This window comes from Pyxicephalus adspersus, chromosome 8, assembly GCF_032062135.1.
Source record: "Pyxicephalus adspersus chromosome 8, UCB_Pads_2.0, whole genome shotgun sequence".
NCBI classification, from domain to species: domain Eukaryota; kingdom Metazoa; phylum Chordata; class Amphibia; order Anura; family Pyxicephalidae; genus Pyxicephalus; species Pyxicephalus adspersus.
In genome coordinates this window covers 61,311,340-61,333,942 of record NC_092865.1, presented here as the reverse complement: position 1 = coordinate 61,333,942, position 22,603 = coordinate 61,311,340, and the positions used below count along the sequence as shown (strand labels likewise).

The 22,603-nt window shown below is 37.0% G+C and overlaps 1 protein-coding gene across 1 annotated transcript in view; it reads left to right on the top strand.

Annotated features, from left to right (window-relative positions):
- The window catches only part of FLNB (filamin B), a 124,723-nt gene that overhangs the window by 58,266 nt on the left and 43,854 nt on the right, over positions 1-22,603 (top strand). The window contains exons 2-12 of the mRNA XM_072421220.1: positions 392-640; positions 1,162-1,407; positions 3,653-3,771; positions 4,867-4,944; positions 7,106-7,268; positions 10,859-11,164; positions 11,639-11,716; positions 13,038-13,164; positions 15,687-15,855; positions 21,621-21,636; positions 21,868-22,392. Coding sequence (XP_072277321.1) covers positions 392-640; positions 1,162-1,407; positions 3,653-3,771; positions 4,867-4,944; positions 7,106-7,268; positions 10,859-11,164; positions 11,639-11,716; positions 13,038-13,164; positions 15,687-15,855; positions 21,621-21,636; positions 21,868-22,392 — 2,076 coding nt within the window. The remainder of the gene's footprint in view (positions 1-391; positions 641-1,161; positions 1,408-3,652; positions 3,772-4,866; positions 4,945-7,105; positions 7,269-10,858; positions 11,165-11,638; positions 11,717-13,037; positions 13,165-15,686; positions 15,856-21,620; positions 21,637-21,867; positions 22,393-22,603) is intronic.

Genomic DNA, 22,603 nt, shown 5'->3' with positions numbered 1-22,603 from the left:
AATATAAGCTATTGTTTGGGCAAAAAAAAAAATAGTTGTTTGGGGACTGAATAAATAAATCCTTTTCACATTTCACACTCATTTGTCAGCTATTTAAGGTGGTTAGGAGACTTCTTTTTGTTTCTTTTCTTTTTTTTTTCTTTTTTATTTATCACCTATGTTAAAATGTGAACACTTTAAGCATTTGTCCCGTTCTTCTGTTAAAATGATCTAGCAAATGACCATGACGTAAATCTAATTATTTTCAGACCCAGCTAGCTATTCTGTAATGAATTCTCATTTTAGTCCATAGGCTCCAGGCAGTCGCAGATTTTGTGTAATATATTTTAAATACTGTACGTCTCTGATGTCTACAGACATCCTTTATTAATGTAATTTTTTCTTTATCCAGACAGTAAAGCTATTGTGGATGGAAACCTGAAGCTGATCCTAGGTCTTATCTGGACCCTCATTTTGCACTACTCTATCTCTATGCCAGTTTGGGAGGATGAAGGTGATGAAGAGACTAAAAATCAGACCCCAAAACAGAGACTTCTTGGCTGGATTCAGAACAAGATACCTAATTTGCCAATTACCAATTTCAACCAAAACTGGCAAGACGGGAAAGCTCTGGGAGCCCTTGTTGACAGCTGTGCACCAGGTAAGAAATGACCTAAAATAATACAGTGGTTTCACATTGCACTTTCAGCCAGCTGGTTGGAGAGCAAACTATAAAGTGGTAAACTTTTCTTTCCTTTGTGCCAGTATATTTGCTGTCGGCACATTGCATGCAGCTGAGTCAGGTTGACTTCTAGTGGTGGTCCTTATCCTCTATTCTGACTTCTGCTGTGGAAGGTGTAAAAGTTGGCTGATATTAAGACAGGTTGTGATCCTGATGCTAGTTTAATGTGAAAATGCATTTCATATTATTGGTGTATGCAAAACATCCCTATGGTTTATCTTTATCAGCTTGAAAATTTACCAACAAAGCAATAGTTGTGTAGATGGGTTATACTTTTAGCTAAACTGCATCTGAAAATCTAGTTGCCTTCTATGAACAAAATGCTGTAAATATTGAATTTACTATCAATGTTGTCATATCTGTTGGTGTGTGTTTTGTTTGAATCTATGGCAAGCATTAACGTTCTATAGCACATGTAATCTGTTTGTTGTGCTCTGCAGCAGCACATGAAAGTAATTTTGTGTCCTCATCAAATCCTGTTTTCAGAATCTCCGTGCTTCACATATTAAAGCATTTTTTTAAAATCTATTTGTTACAGGTGATCACACCAGAAGAGATCATTCACCCCAATGTAGATGAACACTCAGTGATGACATACTTGTCACAGTTCCCCAAGGCTAAACTAAAACCTGGAGCTCCTCTAAAGCCCAAACTGAATCCCAAAAAAGCCAGAGCTTATGGCAAAGGTAAGAGCTGCACTCTCACTAGAAACCTTGGAAGTCTTCCCTCTACAATGGGGCATTTATCAAATGTTTATTGTAGGTTGTATTCTCTGTATCATAAAGCACATATACCAGTAACATTGGTGTGTAGTGGATGTCAAATTCATTATTTTATACATATACACTATAGCAGTCGCCAACCTTTTTGGACCCATGGACCACTAAATTTACCGGCTCTGGACAATGCATGCGCAGGAAGCCATGTGCCACTCAAAGGGCAAGAAATTTTCTTTTTACATGGTTACTAGTCTGTTCTAAACTGCTCTCTGCAATGTATATTTGTAATATATATAATACTTGTGCAGGGACTTCAATAACTGCAGTTTTGATATGCATGCATAATTGGATAAATTTAAGAAATAGTCCAAACCATCTCTGTTTTGCTTTGGGTTGTAACGCCATCTTTATTATTGAACAAATGACTCCCAAGTTTTTGACCTGTTAAAATGTTACTTGGCACTGTGCATTTGTCAGTTACAGTAGAAATTTAGTCACTTTTCTCATACAGAGTGCGAGGGTCTGTAAGCCATAGTCCCATAATCGGCCCTTCTAAAATGTAAAACTAAGGGAAAACAATGAGCTAATTGTTTGATCACAAATACTATACTATACTTAAAGTGTGTATTGAATGTCCCACTGTTAATTTGCAAGGCTCATTTAATATGAAATGAAAGATTTTTTAAAAATCCAATTGATGTTAACATTAGCTGTAACCAAGCCATAAATGTAAATATCACGTTCTACCCAAAATGTGGCTTTAATACAACCATTTATCTTGGCTGCTACATTTTACTATTTTATTTGCCAGTATTTATATAGCACCAACTTATTCTTATTATACAGTATTTATAGAGAGACGATATATTGCGCAGCATTTTACAATGTTCATAGTCATGTCACTAACCGTCCCTCAAAGGAGCTCACAATCCCTACCATAGTCATATATCTTGACAGTCTAATGTCAATTTTGAGGGGAAACCAATTAACCTAACTACATGTTTGTTTTGGAATGTGGGAGAAAACCTGGAGGAGACCAACACAAACATGGGGAGAACCTGAAAACTCCTTACTGTCCTGGTCGGGATTCCAATCAATGACCCAGCACTGCAAAGGCTGGAGTCCTAACCACTGAGCCAACGTGCTGTCCATATTATGCAGCAGTTTACAAAGTTGCCATATCAAATTTATCTGTTTCATTATTATTTTTCACTTTAAAGATTTGAACCATTGCTTCCCATTCAGTCTATTTTTTTTTTTGCCTGTTCATCTGTACCATATTTACAGTTACGCTGTTGCAAATTGGAAGAAAAGCCGACTAGAGACCATCTTAACTGATCTGCTTCATAGTCTGATTTTTGCAAAGTAGAAAAGCCAAAGCTTGTTCAATGAAGGCATCATCTCCCCTTGGGTTCACATTAACGTTATCTGTTTATAAATGGTCCCATATGTGCTTACTGTATATATTATTGAATCTATGTGCTTTCGTGATGTTAAAATATGTAATAATGCTAATGTATTAGAGAGTACTTTTTATAGGGCACGCTAGGTTCTTAACATGGGTGAGTGTAATAGTTGTGTTTTTTTTTTTTTAAAATAACAATTATGTAATATTTTTTTTTTCCAAACCCTTTTTATGAAGGATATAAAGCCAGTAGCATTGTTTTCTTTTACTATTGATAAATCCAATTAAGTACTTACTGACAAATACAGCCCTTGCAGCCTAGATTTATGTGCTGCCCTGTCATTTCATGTATTATGTTTGTTTTGAGTAAACACGCAAATTATCATCTTATACTGGAGAGCTTCATGATCACTCTTTCCTGTAACTACAGAAACAATTTTAATGTTAACATAAAAAATGCATTAGCCTCTGTTTCCCTTAAACCAGGGTCATGTTCATGAGGCCACACAATTATTTTTTTTTTTATAGAAAAGTAAGGTTATAGATGCGTTTTACTATACTAAAAGTGCTGATGTGGAGTATATATGCAATGACATATAGCACCATGTTGGAAACTCTCCAGGGTCTTTTTTTTTTTTTTTTTTTCTTGAGAAGAAAAAAACAAAGCAAAATTCAGAAAGTTGTGAATAGTTTTATCAGGTAATTCAAATACTCTGCACATTGTGCATGTTTTGTCTCATAGCATAAATACCGATTCTCTGTGACGTCCATACCTAAAATGTGTTTTTATATTCAATATTTTTTCAGGTGTGGAGCCAACTGGAAACATGGTGAAAAGATCAGCACCATTCACTGTGGAAACCATTAGCGCAGGGCAAGGGGAGGTCCTGGTCTTTGTGGAGGACCCTGAAGGATTAAGAGAAGAGGTTGGTGTTCTTTGACTTCACATGGAAGTCTTGGAGAACTCTGTGCACTTATTGTCATAAGTTTCTAAAGTATATTCTAGATCACTGTGGACCGCTATCAGTTGCCACTTATGTAGCCCTACTTGGGATTCAACCTTGCCTACGATCGATAGAAATAGTGGCGCACATGTTCCATTGTTCACATTTTTTATTGATGTGTCAGTGCCTCTGATATTTAATGGTGCTCGTCAAGTATATAATATATATTTTTTTCCCCTGATTTGATCAATGCAAATAGATTTTTTTTACAGTTAAAGTGAATTGTCTTATTTGCCTACCTGTAATATTGTCTAGTTCATTTTCCTATTTTGACCTTCCTTTCCAGCCCCTGATCATATACTAATTCAAAATTGTCTCACACAGTCAGGGCTTTTTCAACAAGAAAGTGGGAACTTTATCCGCTTTATGATTTTAACCTCTTGTTTATAGCTTTTTTTTGTTTTTACATCTTGTTTACTTTTTAGAGTTTTTAGCAGTTAACTTATTTTTTTGCTAAATAAACCTAAAATGCTTACACTTTTTACTATGCCATAAAATATGTACAATTCTTACTATATTGTACATATAAGCATATATTAAATACCATTTGAGTGGCCGTTTCTTATTTTAATACCTTGCACAGCTGTTTTTCCCTTTTTGTTTGATAGCTGTGTTTATGATATGTAAAATATGGAAATGCAGTTTTATTTAATAAGGTAAAGAATAGTATGCAAAGTGCAGTTATCTTTAGTAACAAATTAGCAAGAAATGTCAATAACCTGACTGCTGAAAAGCATTAAAGGTACTATCAAGTTACTATTGACTACTGTGTTTGCAAATGTTCAATGTGATTTAAATTGGCTAAAAAACAAAACTATAGTAAAATGACTGCGTTTTCCACCCTCAAACTGCTGCCAGCCTGTATAATACGTTAATGAATAAAGCAGGGCTGTCTCCTTTCAAATGATGTATTTGTATTGCAGGGTGTTTTTATTATTTAGAAGATATGCCAAATATGTACAGTATTCCAATAATGCCACATACCGTTTATCTATTAACTTGTGTGTCTTTATGAAGGCCAAGGTCACAGCCAACAATGACAAAAACAAGACCTTCTCCGTTGAGTATGTGCCCAAAGTGACCGGCATGCACAAGGTAAGCCATCTGTTACAGACAACTATTATGTTCTAGATAATAGAACATCAATGAATTTTTATATGAAAACAGAGGCAATGTCTATGTAGACATATATTAAGGCAATCAGTTTAAGTAACACAAAGCAAATATTCTCCACCTGATCATCACTTCAATAACACTATATTTTTATTCAATATTACCTCTGAAGTGATTGGAAGCATACAGATCCTTCCGGGTACAGCCAACATTGCAGCTGACCAGGACCTGATTTTCTCGGTATCAGGTGGCTTTGTGCATTGACTCCTTTTAAATCATCTGTATACCATAAAAAATTGTAAATTCTTTTTGGGGGTATATGGTGATAAATGTTATCAAGTCCTACATTTCTAAATGTAAATAATACTGTATATATACAACTATGTCTTTGTCACTAGTGTGGTCCTGCAACACAATCAAAAATCCCCGGACTTTTCCTGAGTTCAAGAGTAACAGCTTTGTACTAATACAGCAAGCCTTCCCCAATATCTGCAAGGTTCACTTATTCAAAATTTGGTATAAAAAGCAGATGTTCAGTGAATGGCAGTGCAGAGGATTCACACGGACAGCAAATCTGGCCAGAAAAAAACACTAATAATGTGACGTTTCTTCCAACAGTCGTCTGGCACCAGATATTGGTGGATGATCACTCCACCAATCAATAGCACCTTTATAAATATACATCTTTGTCATCCTGTTGATTGAGGGACAAGGTTTTTATTGAGTATAGTCACAGGAAAAGTGTAGTTGACATCCTTAACAAATCATAAGTATTTGCACAAGTTATGAGAAGTTTAAAAAAAAAATGCCTAAAGAAAAGTATACCTTATTTCTTGGCATTGAAAGCTACACAACTTGGCACCAACCCTAAAACACCAAGTATCCTTGATCCAGCGATAATGTCAGTAATTAAACCCCCATTAGGCATCCACATATGCATTAAGCAGATTATGGGACCTTTTAGTCCTCAAATAATGTGTACAGATTTTTCATCTAAGGGTCTGGTTTTAAAGGATTAAAGGGACATTTCTCTAGAACATAACTCTACTTTAGATTAATGGGGCACTTCTTAAACAAACTAATACTAATCTCTTTTCTCTGAGTACATTTATTCAAATATTACAGCCTGATGAATCTATTTGTCTCTTGGGGGTAGTCTTCTATTGTGGTGCATGGCCAGTGTTTACTTTTGCTGAATACCTAAAATGGTTACATATGATAGTTGTATATACGTTATATATCTTATAAAAAATCACACATCACATATCAAATGTTATGAAAAAGGTAATACATTATCAGATTACTGAGGGTATGGCATTTGGAGAAAATGGCAACTAGTTTGGAAAACTCTTTTGCGTCCAAGTGCCCCAAGGAGTTAACTGTGGAATGAAGGCCCTATAAACTTATGATTTGTTCCACAATCAGATTCAGACTGGTTCACGGGGAAGAACATTTAGTTCTGTTTTCAGAATTCTTTGCTGTTATCGCTTGTTTGTTTTTAGCTATGGTGAAGAATGACTTTAAGCAACTGCATCAAACCATTGAGTGATGAATTATGGTTGTTACTCCGTTACTGTACTTTATATATTGCTTGTTTCATTAAAGATTTACTGGCATCCTAAGTAGTACCCCATAAACCAAGTAATTTCCTAAACCATCTATCACGAGAATCTGAGATTTGGCTAGAGGCATAGATATAGGTTGTAAAGCTGATGTCATTAGTAAGCTGTTGACATAGGCAGTCCAGCCATGACATAAGGCTTCCCCAGAGCTATCCTTTACATTTTTAGCTTTGTCGGCATTTCTGAGATGGGCTGACAGACAACTTTGCGGGCCAGATTACATCATTTTTTTTTTAAAGATCATCTTTATTATTTTCCTGCTTTTATAAAAAATGTTTATTATCTTATACACATCTTGAAAGAAATGAAGTTATGTACTCTATTTTGAAGCTTCTGGTTTTAAATTGATCTTCATTTTGAGAATTGTAACACTTAACAAGCCAAGACAGGCACTGGCCCACCCCAGTTTTATGGCAGTGTCAATCTTTTAACACGCTACACTTCAATCTTTTGCTAGTTAAACCCATTTCTAAATTGTGCATGCTGCCCAAACTTCTTATGTTTTATGTTGTGTTTTATAGGTTACCGTGCTCTTTGCCGGTCAGCACATTTCAAAGAGCCCATTTGAAGTGGATGTTGAGAAGGCTCAGGGAGACGCCAGTAAAGTCACAGCTAAAGGGCCTGGATTGGAGGCAACTGGTAACATTGCCAATAAACCCACTTACTTCGACATTTATACTGCAGGTGTGTATTGTTCTGTTCTTATATTTTAGTTTTCAAAATTTTTAGGTTTTGGCATTATTCTATATTTTCTTCGCTTTATAAACTGTGCAAGTTGCTTAGGTCAGAGATGCTAAGTAATGTAGTTCTGGTAATTACTGCTGTTGACCATTTTGTTACACGACGTCTCATTTAACAATCAACACCTCCTTGGAAATGACACTCGGCACTCACAGCGGTGACGCCAGACCAAAAGCAGCAACGTGCATCACCAGGAACACCTCCCTCCAACCACTGCCATTGAGGACCTCAATTGCCAGACCACATAAGTCCCCCTGTCATGTCAGCCCTTCACCTATCCCTTCTTGCGGTCCCAGGCTTCCCTGTAGTGGGAGTACTCCAGACCACTAAAGAGAGACCAGTGCTTCAAGTCACAGAGCAGTGCTCCTTTTTATGGAGCAATTACCATTAAGCTTCATCTAATCTTTGTTAGCAGCCTGTGCATACACATAGATATTACAAATTACATTTTTTTTTTTTTGTATTAGTAGCTATGTTCTTTGCATGGAAACAAAAGTAAGAAAGGTCTGTAGATTAGCCAGTCTGTTCAATTTGTCATACCATATTATCAATAAGCATGTTTGTTCCGATCCTGCGCAGTCATTTAGGGTTATTGCAGGGTAATATACAGTAAGAGGGGGGGAATGGCAACTCTAGGCACAATCATGTTAATTTTACGGATTTTATAAAACGCCAATGGTGCCAAGTTGTTTAAAACATTTGGCATTACTTATACAGTTTTGTGGATAGCATAATAGTTTGGTAAATAAGTTTTGTTACTACCCAAAGTTGCTCTTTAAATTCCGAGTGTTGGAGTATTCCAGTATTCGCCAAACCTGTTAGACATGTTGAGCATTCACAACACAGAGCATGCTGTAAAGTGCAAGACGATATGAAAGAGGCCTGGTACTGGTTTTTACTCTGTGTATGTAACGATGATATACATAGTATTATCTAAATATTAAAGTTCTGCAGGGAAGAAAACTCATGTCATAGTATGTGTATATTTACACTCGTATGTCGGTTTGTGTTATTCTTTCCGTGCTTCTCTTTTTCATTAATACGATTGCTTTGGTAATAGAGCCTGGGTTGAAATATTAGCTAGTTCCTCCTGTGCTGCTAATTTTAGAACAGAAAAACACAAAGGATGTTCTTATTCCACTAAGCACCGGCTAGCATTGCTGAGCCAACGAAAATACTACACTGTGCTTTCTGCTAGGAACGCTGAGGATGGAAGCTGATTCTTTCTCCAGTGTCTACACCGCAGTGTCCCCACAGGCTGATGGCTTGTTCTGTGCATATGTAACCTGCATTTGTGTTTAAAATAAAGGTTATCCACCATAATCTATACAGACAGAGCAGCTGGGCTTCGTTTTGGGAAAGGTTTTCTGTACTCTGGTAATTAGCAGTTAATGTTTAAAGTATAAACCTGAAACAATATAATTGCTCTTATTTGCCCCTTCTGGTCTGGTAAATGTACTATTGAAAATGTTTTCCTATGTGTTTGACAGGTCCAAAAAATATCTTTTTATCCTGCCAGAAATCTTCTGAGGCGATAACTTCTTGTGCTTTTTCTGTTCTATGCTTAGGCTACGTACACACATGCAATAATTGTCCTTGGAAAGAATCTTTTACGATCCTTTCCAATGACAAACATCTGCATGATTCATGAACAAGTGCTGTACATACAGCACCCCTCTGCTCTATGGAGGGGGGAGAACGACAGAGTGCCACCCCTCTGCAATCTCTCCCCCTTCACTTCCATTACTATCATTCGTCGCCCATCATTCATGGATCCACCGGGACAGTCGTTCAGGCAATGAACAATGAGCACTACACACGCAAGATTCTCGTCTGATATCAGCCCTGAGCCGTTTATCGGACAAGAACCATTGCATTTGTGTACCTAGCCTTAGTTACCATGTTGCCAGCTCTCATTAAGAAGTGCACATCACCTTCCCCTTATTGTGGAAGAGTGGGGAAAGTGTCAGTCTTGGAAAGTATTCCTTTACTAGACTGACAACTCCTCCGGAGATAGGAAGGTATGATGATCAAACATTGACATTCTAGGGCAAAAAATTTGTTGATCACCAGATAAAGTAAAAAAGGTTATTTAACCTGTAATAATTATACAGGACCTGTAATAAATATTTCATAGACCCTCCGGGGATCAATAGTAACTCCATAGTTATTTCCCGAAATTTTTGTTATTTGCACCCGAAAAAAATTATTTATAAACTTATCTCTATGCACATATTTAAAAATACATTGAAAATTGAATAACACTCCTTCTTCTATTTCTCCCTTTAAAGCTGAAGTCCAATCTGACCCTCAGTTGTGCACAGTTGTACAGGTTCCTCTCCTGTACTAAAATTGTCCTCTTTGCTATTCTGCACAATTTGAGCTTTACATTAGAAGCTGCATAAAGTCAGAGACAATAAAATACCCTAGCTGGAGGGTGTTCAGGATTGATACTTTTCATAGCCCGACAAGTCCTGGCTCCAGTTTTGTTAAAGTTAAAGCTGGAGAGTTGGTGGCAGAAGAGGCTACTATGTAATAAAGCAATGATACAAGTTAGGGCTTTACTGTTACCTTCAAATGGTGGTCTTTATTTGTCTTGTGGTGTGGGCCTTTCAAAGTGGTGCTGGGATCCAGTTGATATCCACTTATGCCCCCCTATATTTTATCCCAAGCCAGGGCAGTTTTCTGTTTTCAGCTGAAAAAGCTTTTGTGTATAGAAGCACAGATCCTGTGATGACAATACTAGGTATAAAATGAAATATGTAATTACCAAAATGTTTTTTTTTAATTTATTTAATGAAAGGGGATTGATTAACCAGCAGAGGCAAAATATAACTTCATCTTCAAAAAATATAGAATGTTCTATTCTTGGAACAAGAATTCACTGGCTGCATAATGGCCGGCTGTTTGCTTTTTTTAATTACTCCAGGCAAGGATTCATATGATGTAATCCCTTTCCGGAGTATAGCTGGCAAATCAGAGCATTTAGAACAAAGACATTCACCATATCACACTGTGTCTTAGTTTCTTAACACAGTTACACCATAGATGCACTTTGTAATAAATATTTTCTGTTTTTAGAACTTTTATATAGTGTTTTTTTGTTTTTTTTTTAGTTTCAAATATTTGTTATCCAAATTATCTAAACATATTCAACTGTTATGAACAACTCCCTTATCTGCACATGATTCTTGTAGGCTGACCCACAACTCCCCATAGAAAATTCTAGATGTCATGCTGATAAAATAGAGGTCAGGGATGCCAACTTGATTTTGGGATCAGGATAATTTTACTTCAGGCAGTTCCCTGTATTAGACCGTTTTGTGCAATGCATTATAAATCTTTAGGCTGACTATATCTTACCCCTACTGTGCTGGGCACTACGAGAAGTTATCAAGAATTTACATTTATTTGCACCAGTTATATTTAAAAGAAAACCATACAGTCCATTTTAAGAATGCTTTTATGTGTGGTTTGTGTGTTTTATTACATACCCAAACTTCACCTTTTTTCGAAATATTAATCTGTTGTAGGTGCTGGTGTTGGAGAAATCCGAATTGAAGTGGTTGATCCTCAGGAGAAAAACAATACTGTGGATATTACACTTGAAGATAAAGGAAATTGTGTGTATCGATGCACCTACAAGCCAGTGAAGCCTGGACCTCATTCTGTCACTATCACATTCGGTGGAGAAGTCACACCTAAAAGTCCGTATGTGGTCAATGTTGGGGAAGGTAAGTATCAAACTTTTGCAGAAATCCCCTTGTGTTCTATTACCGAAACTCTCCCAATAAATTTAATAACTTTTCCAATTCCAAAAAATTGCGCTTCTGAAAAACGTTAAGGGAGGACTCAGTGTGTAATAGTTAATTATTCATAGCTAAAAAAACAGAGCTAGGGGAATTAGCTAAGCACTAACTTGGGGTATATCTGCATTTATTCATAATTAGGTTCACAATGAGTTTCTTTGTTACATTATAAAATTTCCAGCCTCTGTAGGTTTAGTGATGAGAAAATGCAGTTTGTTTAGGAATGTCATCCCCAGCATAATGTTAATGGTATCTCAAGGCATCTTAGGTTTTCTTTTATATTGAATACAAATGTTGAAATTATAAAATTGATATTGTTAGTTTTTCCCATGTAAGTAGCTCAGATACAATAAACATGCATGGTATGCAATATACCCATATAGTTAGACAACTCTGTCTTGGACCCCCTTGCGGGTTATACCCCGGTTAAACAATACGCCTTGATGTAAGACCCACCCCAGCTTGTTATAGAAAATAAAATACATTTGCCTTTGACACGTCCAGGAGGCACATACTACATTGCTATAGAGAGAATGCACTTCTACAATGGGTATTTTTTCCATGTTTCAGTGAAGGGGCCAAGTAAGTGTCTGCTATTGTTTAACTGTATGCAAACACTCCCAATGTCTTGGGGTCTATTTACTATAATACTTCAATTCAAAAATCTCCTCTCTATTTTAGCCAAATAAAATAACGTGTCTAGGTAATTGATATCACAGCTATTTTCTCTCTGCTTTTGGAACAAGGAGTGGACATGACGAATTGCTGTCTGCTGAAATTTTAGAATAATCATGTTTTATTTATTTGTTCTCTAGTAGTATTTGTTCTCTAGTATTGTTTATTTGTTCTCTAGTATGGATCATTTTTGTGAATGACTTGGATTAATTTTTAGTCCACTAGTTTTATTTTTTCATTCGTAGAAGACTTTCATTTTAAAGAGCACTTATACTAAACACACAATTCGTGCAGCTATTTTGTGGGATAAGCTGGTATATCAAGGCAACGTATCAGTTGGATAAAATATCTGTCAACCCAGCTGTATAATGTACGTTAGCTGAGCTGCTCCTAGCTGTAGGAGCTAGCTATACATTTGGCAATATTAGTTAAATTTTAACAACTTTATCACCATCCACCTAGTATTTTTTTTTTTTAATAGTTAGAAATGGGGGGTATTTGCAGGGAACATTGCAAGCACAAAATGGTAAATATTAAGGTGGCGCTAGGCCTTTAAAAAAAATACCTGACATTCATGCACAGTTGAGCTATTGACATGTTAAGGTTGCCATCTGTGTTTTTCAGTGGCCAATCATTTTTTTGGTGATGGTCTGCTTTAAGATTAATTTGGCTTTTGCATGTATTCTCGTTTACTGCTCTGCTAGAGCATGAACTATGTATTGTCCATGAGAATGAATAAGAATTCTACTTCATTGGTGATCTCTCTTGAACAAAAACAGTTGAGCAAGAAAAGGGACAAAATATGTGTAAATGCACCAAATGTACACTTTAAAGTAAAATAGATTTGGTGGAAAATTAAAAGAAATCGCATATTTCTCTAGTGAGAGCTTGGAACTCTTAAGACATCTCACAATAGTGACAGCTCTACCTATTGATCTTTCAATTTGCCGCTATTAGTATATGTGTACATCTGTGTATAGAAATGATTCAATGTCCTGCTTAATGAACCACAAATCTGCACAGATGTTGGCAGTGTTGAGATTATTCAACATTCCAGACATATCCCTTGCATGTCTAATAGCATCTACAATGTTGGAGACTGTGGTTATCCTGTCCAAAGTTTGGACATTTCAGCACTTCTATTTAGAGATCTCATTTGTCTTCTTTTCTGTCCTGGCTGAAAGCTGCTTTCAGATAAAGCTAACATTGTGTTGACATGTTTTGACAGAGGGTCTGGATGAGCCTGTGAAACAATTGGAGGCAGTAGATGGAGTACATTTGTTTGAGTATTACCCCCTGAACCCTGGGAAATATGTGGTCACTATTACTTGGGGAGGACATCACATCCCAAAAAGGTAAGATGAAGGTTTTGTCTTGTAAACATTCAGCACCATGCCTCATGTATGAACGGAGATGGTTGCCGTAGCCTTTAAAAATATTTAACCTCGAATGAAACATATGGCGTGACAAAATGCAATGCATAGTTAGGAATTGTTTAAGATGATGTGCAATGTATTTAATCATATATTTCCAGTTTGTCACTAGAGAATGTGTTTATTTCAAGTGGACTTTGCCGTGACAGCTCAAGCCAAAGAATTTCAGTTCCATTGATTGCTAATGTCCGGAAATAATAATGAGCCAAAAAATTGCATACATCTCTGCAGTACATGCACAACATCCTTTTAAAGGCTTGGCAGATACATAAACATACGCATGTAATCTGTTAGGGATGTACATAATCTTTAATTCCCCTGTCGTGCACGGACACTGCTGGAATTGCAAAAAAGGGTGTCAGCTCTGCCCAGTTGTCTTTTTCTAAACTTTTTTTTTGGGGGTAAGACGATACAGTGGTTCTCTGTGTTAAATAGTGTTTTCCCTGCTGACCCCTACATCACTACAAGATGTATTGAACACAACACGTGACAGGAGGAACCACAACGCCCAGAGAAGATCTAAACTACCTCTCCAGCTTCTAAATTTAACACTTTCAGGCCTCTTCACAAAGTTAAAAATTGTAATTTTTACAGCTGACTTTTCTTTTCCAATGAGCCTTCATAGATTCCTATCTCTTGAGATTTTTGTGATCCCACAGAAACATGTTAGGCATGCCCTTGAAGGTATGGCTAGTGGCATGAGAATTATGGCTGTAGAATGCAGGCTATTTAGAAAGGATAGAAAGGTAGGTTTGTACTTGATCTGAGCCTTCACTTGAACTACTGAATAAAGCTACTTGTATACTAACAACCAGTATAATAATTGCCTAGAGGAACATGCACTATATTTTTACTTGGAAACAATCTATAATAAAAAAGAGAGTTTTCTTTTTAGACCATTTTCTGAAAATTGCTAGTTGCCTAGCTGTCGTGCCTATTTCTTTGATTTTGTGATCCGGGATACACAAAACCGTTAAACTTGGAGAAAAGTTTTTATCTGTGGAGTTTTTCTGGGTAATTGACTCAGTAGGGTTTATTTGCTATTTATGTTGTTCACACAGTGAATTATTCCCTTACAATGGGTATTTCACTTAGTTTATTAAATAGGATGAAGCTCTGCTGACTTGAACCATCAATTCATGTGCAAGGGAAATGTTTTCTTACCCACATGATTGGGTATTCTTTGCAAAGGTAACTATAACCATATCCACTAAAGCCTAATAATTTATCCCTTGCGTGGTGGTAATTCACATTAGGTTAATAGCCAGTTTTCCTTTAGTAAATCGCACCCAATGTAATAAATGAGAAGGTCACTATGATAGCGGAGTCACCAGCCTTTTTTTTTTTTTTTTGTGCTTCAAGAAGGCAAATACATTTTCAGTGTGCAATGTTCTCAAATTCTGGGCATTTTAAACACCCCATTGCACACTGTGATTCCTCGCATTGGCCTGCCTGCGGGTTAGGGACAGATACCATCTGTGGAGGGAAATCTGTAATACCAAAAAAGTTTTAGGCCTTTGGCTGAAGAAAAGGTGTTTAACTTTTTGCAAACTGGTCTTAGTGTCATTATAAGAATTACTGACGGGATCACTTGAAGTACTTTGCAATTAAATCACAGAACAATCCTGGCAACAACCTTCAAGTTACTAAGTTACATCAAATACCAGAAGCACTGTAAGAGAAGGATATCCTAGTCTCTGTTATACAGAGAAAATCATTAACCAAGTCCTGGGATTGATCATTGTGTGAGGACTATGCAAAGGTCGCTGGGAACATTTTTTTTCTTCTACATTCTAGGGAGATTTTGAAATAATTTGGAAGCTTGCCAGATAGGGAGGTAAGATTCATTTTACATCTTGTACAGCTGAATGGTGCTGTACTAAGTCTTGTTGTTGGTAACAAGGTAATACAAGTTATTTGGTTTTAAAGTGTTAAGCCATGAAGCCTTTTATTAATTGATTTGGATTAGTTTATAATGGCATAAGCAAATCTATTTATAAAAACAGTAATGTTTTTTGGCCAATCAAAACTTCTTTCATTGCATGTAAATGTGGAGAAAAATGTAAACAAAGCCAAGTATTAGGAACTCATAAACTGCGTACTTTATTATTAGCCAGTGTTTATATAGCGCTGACATATTACGCAGCGCTTTACAAAGTCCATTGTCATCTCACATTAACAGGTATTAACCACATACAGGTACCGAGGTGTTTTCATGTTCATTATAGTGTTCCTTTTACAGTTTGCAGAGTCAACAAATGATAGGAAAGTTAGAAGTGCTATCAGCAGTTCAGTGGAAGAATGTTAACTGACTGATTTCAAGTTTTTAACGTGATCACATTGAATAATTCAGTTCAAGGGGGGTGCTATTATTTGTCCTTTGATAGCACAAAGTGGCTGATTACATTGTCTGTTATATATTTGCATTTTCATTTTTCTCCCAGCCCATTCGAAGTTCAAGTGGGGCCTGAAGCAGGACCTCAGAAAGTGCGAGCATGGGGCCCTGGTCTCACCGGAGGTGTTGTTGGAAAATCGGCCGATTTTGTAGTGGAGTCCATTGGTCCAGATGTTGGATCACTAGGTAAGCCTTTGAAAGGTTCAAAAACAAATTGCGTTTGCATATATAGACTGGTCTACACATATAATTTTGTAACTGATTTGCTGCTCGAACAATATTTCTATTCTATTATACATAAATAAATTGCCAGATCCGCATGAGCATAATTGTCTGCCTTTTGTATTACTTTTTTCTGCCCATGCACTACATTACCTTCTTCAATTTTCAACTTTCAACCTGTGACTGTGTAACACAGGCATGTGACATGCTGCAGCTGTTTCCAAAAACCATGGAACCATAAACTTTTGTGGTTTCTGTAACTTTATAGAAAACATTGTCCATATGCTAGAGTGATTTATAGGACTACCATATAGCAGAGACCTGTGTCTCTGTAATTGTTCAGTGGAATGGCAGTGAGCATCTCACCCAATCCCATCATTTAACGGTACTGTATAGCTAGCTATCAAGGCATAATGGATTTAATTTCTTTTGAAATTGGCCTGTAAAATGTAAGGTGCCTATCCATTTATCAAAGGCACACTCATTGCTTTAGTTGGTCATAGGCGACATCACTCTGCTCTACCCAGCGACACATCGCATCAGGATTTTTTCCACCGCTTTATATTTGCTTTAAAGAGCAACTTAAAGCTACCTAAAATCTATCAATACCATCAATCAATGAGCAGTTGGTACTCTCCTGGATATGCCACACACACTAAATATATATATATATATATATTTTTTTTTTTTGTGGAAATAGATGTGCAAGCAGACGTATTCCCCCACACATCCCTGTTTATTTTGGATTCACCCCATCAGTTTGTTCTCTTTGGCAAGCCATCTCCTTTCCCTCAATTCCCATTTATTCAAATTTCTATCTGTCCACTCCTTGTCCCCATCATACATTTTCATTATTATTCACATTCAAACAAGAAAAACAAGCACGTATTCCATATTGTGCAATTAACATTTTGTTAGAGCAGTAACTGAAATTCATCATTGTCTAGGGTATCCCATGACGGTGTACCTACCATCAATGCAGTAGACCTACCAAGGCTTCTACTATCTCCATACATTTGGGGGGTTGTCTCAATAACAGTGGACAACTTGTTTTACCATTGCCCTATCCCCATGCTTCTCTTTAATTACAAATCTTTAACACAAGTTTTTATTTTTGTGCGTGATATGTGCACTTTTTTCCTGTCCCGTCAAACCTTCTCAATCCGTGTCTGACCTGCAGGCAGTTGTTAGAACAGCAAGGTAAGGATATCTCCCCAGTGGGAAAACAGTTGGTCTCCTTTCCATTATATGTCTGTCTTTTGAAAAGCTTTTCCCTCACTTCTCTAAGTAACAGGAATGCAGAGGTGGAGATTACCCCACGGACATGTCTTCGGCAATCAGAGACTGGATGATTCCATCCTTTTATTTTTATCCTTATGGCTTTCCCCCATATTTCTGCAGACTGATCTGTCACATTTTTCTGTACTGGACAACCTTCTTATGCTTCAGGATACATGGAGACAGCGCAGTTTGCTCAAAGAGGGCAGCACTCTGAATACATTGTGCTGAATTTGAACAAAGTCTAATGCAGGGATGTTTAGAATTCAGAGAAGCCAGCAATTAAGTAGATTTATCTGTTTTGGCAGCAAGTTAAAGATAGAAGGCAAGGATGAATATTGGTACCATTCAGCAGGAAGGCTTTGTCCCTGAAATAGTTTAAATGCAAATTTCTTTCATTCAACTGGATTGCTGGTTTAAGATGACAAAACATAAAGCATATGTCCATAAAGCATTCTTTTATTTCTTACCGTTAAATGTTATACCCAGAAACCACATCTCAAAAACAAAAAGTATTGCCTGCATATTTGTTTTGCTTTTGGGTTTCTTGGTACAAATGCTGAGAAGTTTTTGACAAATCCAGGAAGGCATTTCTTATAGCTGAGCAATTTTTGTTACAAAACTCTACTGTAAAAAAGACACTCCTCATCCTCTGTGTAAAACGCCTATGCATTGGTGTATCATGTAGTAAACACACATTACTGCAAAACATGGTAACTCATTTGCGTTGTGGTGTATGGTGTTATACCATACACCACAACGCACATGAAATAATGGGTGCGGATTTGGTTTTTCTTAACTAAGTCCATTCCAATGGAACAGATTGCCTAATTGCAACATACATTAATCCTCAAAATATTGCATGTCAATGCACTGCAAGGAAATGGCAGGGTCTGAAGAGAACCTTACTATTTTCAGCATCTATATGGTTTTAATGGTAAAAACCTGTACATCACCTGAAGCACCCATAAGGTGTCAGTGGTGGAGATGCTGGGACTGCATGGGATTAGTAACTAATTTTCATTGGCCCCCTATAATTCTTTTAAAACTTATTTCCCGACAGCAATTTATTTTAGTTATTGGGTTTGCCAGAAGCTCATTTGCAGGGATATAGCAGATTTCATCAGGTTCAGACATTTTTACAAGAGTGTATCTGCTCATGTTTACAGCATAGTTTTATAAATGTCTGTGGCATTTTAAGCCTAATCTGGAGTTCTTCTCTAACCACACAAAACAAGACTGTGTTTGGCATTTAGTCTCTGAAGTCTGTGTGACTTAAACACAATGAAGCCATTGATAAATGGAGCATTTATTTTACTGCCCTCTGCCCCGAGATAGTAGACAGGGATTCTGCTATTTTTCTTGTCATTCCAACATAAAAGATCATAGGTCCTGTTTGTGTACTAAGATATTAATGTGCAAAGATAACACAACAATATTAGTTACATGCCAGAGCCCTGCAGAAACAGGGGCCATTATTCTGAATCACAACAGTGGGAGCTACTCAAGATGCACAAAGGAGCAACATTTCTTGAATAGTTATAATGTGAATGGCTCATTGTGCAGAATTCTCTCTGCCCCACCATAAATCTCTCTTCATTCTTTTCCTTACATTTGGAAATGGCCACACAAAAATATCTCAGAATTAATGATTTGGTTACTGGAAACACAAATTTTGTTTTTTAATAAGAACTATTACATTGGGTCATTTAAAGAAGAAGACCATACAAAGAAAGGTTCAGTGCTGTGATTATGACAACTATGTCATTTTTTTAAGTAGGGGTTTTACAGTTATGGCTTATAAAATATTCTGCAGTTTGCATAGTTTTTCTTAAAGCACCTAATTCCTTGTTTTATGATGTCACTTTATGATGGGTGATGTGCCATAAATTGGGGAATTGTGGCTTCTATTCTTAGGAGTTTGCCTCCTTAAGTACTTTTTACAGCCACTTTTTATGCATTTATGTTGGTAATATTCTTGCTGTTGTGTTGTTTTAGGAAGCAGCTTTTGCTTACATTTATGCAAAGTGGAGAGATACGTATAGGTAAAACACATGTGTTTATAAACTAATAAAAGTAAAATGTGTGCAACATTGACTTGTGTGTATGAACTAAAACAGGCAGCAACAACAAATTAAAGATACTTGACTGTCAGAGCATTTGCTTAGCGGATTGCTGTATCTGTTTATCATGGATTTTTCCAGGAGATTTATTAGTTTTGAACATGCTCCTTTCTATATCTGTGGAAGTTGTCACTTATCCAAGTCATGGTATATCTAGTGTTTATAATTGTAGTTAGCTGGACTTGGTTCTGTAATGTTGGATATTTTGCAACTTTGCAGCTTTTATTACCATACAGGTGTGGGCAGCACGGTGGCTCAGTGGTTAGTGGTGGCACTCTGGCTTTTGTAGCGCTAGGTCCCAGGCTTGAATGTCAACCAGGACACTGTCTGCATGTAGTTTGCAGGTTCTCCTCGTGGTTTGCCTGAGTTTACTCCGGTTTCCTCCCAAATTCCAAAAACATGCAGTTAGGTTAATTGGCTTCCCCCCTAAATTTACCTTAGACTGTATGAAAGACTATGGTAAGGACATTGGATTGTGAGCCCCTTTGAGGCACAGCCAGTGACATGACTACGAACTTTATATAGCACCGACAGCGCTGTACAAATACTGTGTAGTAATACCAAATATAATAAATCAGGTAACTCAGTCACTGTGGATTGTGTCAAAACAAATGGTCATGGTCTGGGAACAGCATGGGAGATTTGAAAGTTTGTAAAAACAATCCTGTCAAGTAATAGCATAGCCAGATAGGTAATTTATTTTAAAATTGCCAGGAAAAAGATATTAAATTGCTGTGTGAGGCTGTTGGTCTCCGTCCTTTTGTCTTCCATTTTATACATCTTTATTGCCATGATTTTGCAGCAATTCTCAAGCCATGTAGAACCAAGCATATTTATGGGGTGGGATCTATTTAGAACATAATGGTTCTACACAATGTCATATCTTTCATGCTCTTTTTGGACAGTCTTCATCCATGGGGATTGGTTAAAGTTGACCAAGTACCTACGTGGATATTACCACTGTCATATGTACCTCCTTGATACTCATTAGTAGAACTAAAAACCTAATAAAATAGCATCTCTCCAATTACAGAACAAGGCAAATTTAAATATGGTTTATTACTAGATATTCATACTGAATAAATGGCTTGGTAGTTTTAGTGTAATGTTCAGTTTAAGTAATGGAATTTTAGTTCTAAAGTACCCCCTGTTCTTAAAAGGAATTTTTTTGGAAACCGTCTCGATCTCTACTAAAGCAAATAAAGAGCTCCTGAGCTGGTCAGTGACAACAATACTAATGTGTAGGCATATTGTAATTTCTCCTGTCTTTCTCACAGAAACCTTTTAGATCAGATCCGTTGTATTTTTTGTGCATAGATCTGTGAACCAAAAGTCTGTGGGGAACCCAGTTACGTGCCGTTGGTGTAGAGGAGTTTATATGTAAGAAATACTGTATAATGTTTCTGAACAAGGTCTGTAGCATCTTAATATAGATTTGAGTTTACAAAGAAAAGACTCAAGGGCCCTAAATCATTTATCATAATAAAAGTTAACAGCATGACTGTGTTACCAGAGAAGCCCCCAGGCAAGCTGAGAACTACTTAACAGTATTGTGATTTTTATAATGTCTGACACATGGTCTGATGCCAGCTCCATACAGCACAATCTGTCACAGCACCTTTGGCCCGGGGGAGTGGGTGTACAACCAAAATGTGAGCCCCTTGGATATTGCCAGGGTCTGGACTGTGGGGTACTGTTCACTCGTATACCTGTGCCTGGCAATTTAGCACAATAGACTATTGAGATCTTTTTATGTCCAGCATATGCTGTGTCTGCTTCTAATTTTAGTTCATGTAAGGTCTCTTGTGCTGTGCCTTGGTTTGTGTTAATGTATTAGACATTTTATCCACTTTTCTGGAGTGTGGTGTGATTACACATGCCAGCTATTTAAAGAAAAATAAAAGCTAAATAAAATGGCATTTAACAGCATTCAAACTAAGGGACTTAGTTCTTTTACAACACCTTACCAAGCTATTATCCTTCCACCCCCTATGTAAATGTTTACTTAAAAAAAAAAAAAAAAACTTTCGAAAACAATTTAAACTATCTTTTAAGTTCAAACACCACTTGGCCCTGTTAGAAATATGCAGTTTGTTTTGTACTGGTTTTGTCATTATTTCCACTTGGTGACTTTTCAGCTGACATGAAAATATATCTGCCTACCAAAAGGTTGCAGCCCTATTAAAGTGTCACATATTCATGTTAAAAAGTCCACTTTATTCCAATATAAAGCTGAAGAAAGACTTAAACAAAACCAACACACATCGGGCTGAAGCTTCATCCTTGTCATCAGTTTGATAATCAAGTCAGGGCAAGCACTTCAGACTCTTGCACTTTATCATACTCTGTTACTATTCTAGCAAAGAAATGACTATGGTAGGGACATTGGATTGTGAGCTCCTTTGAGGTACTGTGTAATAATAAAAAAAGGATGTGTTGCAGACAGTGGCCAATCATATTTTATATTCGATATCACCTGTGTTTGGCAACTCCAACCAAGTCAGGTTAAAAAAAAAAAAAAAGACGTACATCCACCTAGTTCAACCACCAGGGAAATAAACATATCCCAGATATCAAACCCTATGGACATAGTTGGTCCAGAGGAAGGCAAAAAAATCCCTGGTACAATGTGCTTCAACGGGGGGCCGTGCGAAGCCAAAATTGAATGTTCTGACAATGGTGACGGCACATGTTCTGTTTCTTACCTGCCAACCATGCCTGGAGAATACTTTGTGAACATCCTATTTGAAGAAACCCATATCCCAGGGTCACCATTTCAAGCTGAAATTGAAATGCCTTTTGATCCCACCAAAGTAGTTGCCACAGGTCCTGGCCTGGAGCATGGCAAAGTAGGAGATGCTGGGCTGATTCATGTTGACTGTACTCAAGCAGGACCTGGAGTTCTCACCATGGAAGCGGTGTCTGATTCTGGATCCAAAGCTGAGGTTTACATACAAGACAATGGTGATGGAACTCATGCTGTCACCTATGCTCCTCTCTTTGCTGGCATGTACACATTGTCTATGAAGTATGGAGGAGAGAAAGTGCCAAAGTTCCCTGCTCGTGTAAAGATTGACCCTTCTGTGGACACCAGTAAAATCAAGGTCTTTGGACCTGGTGTGGAAGGAGATGGTAAGAACTATCTAATAGCTTTGTGGTGAAATATTAATACCAAATACTGAGAAATGTGATTTACATTTTCATACAATTTTCTTTCCTGAAGTTGATTGCCTACCTGACTTCACTGTAAATGCAGATGAGAAAAATTTTTATAACGTATTTTATAGATTACTTACTTTTGAGTGGACTCCAAACAGTTTTATTTCCACCTTTTTGAAATACC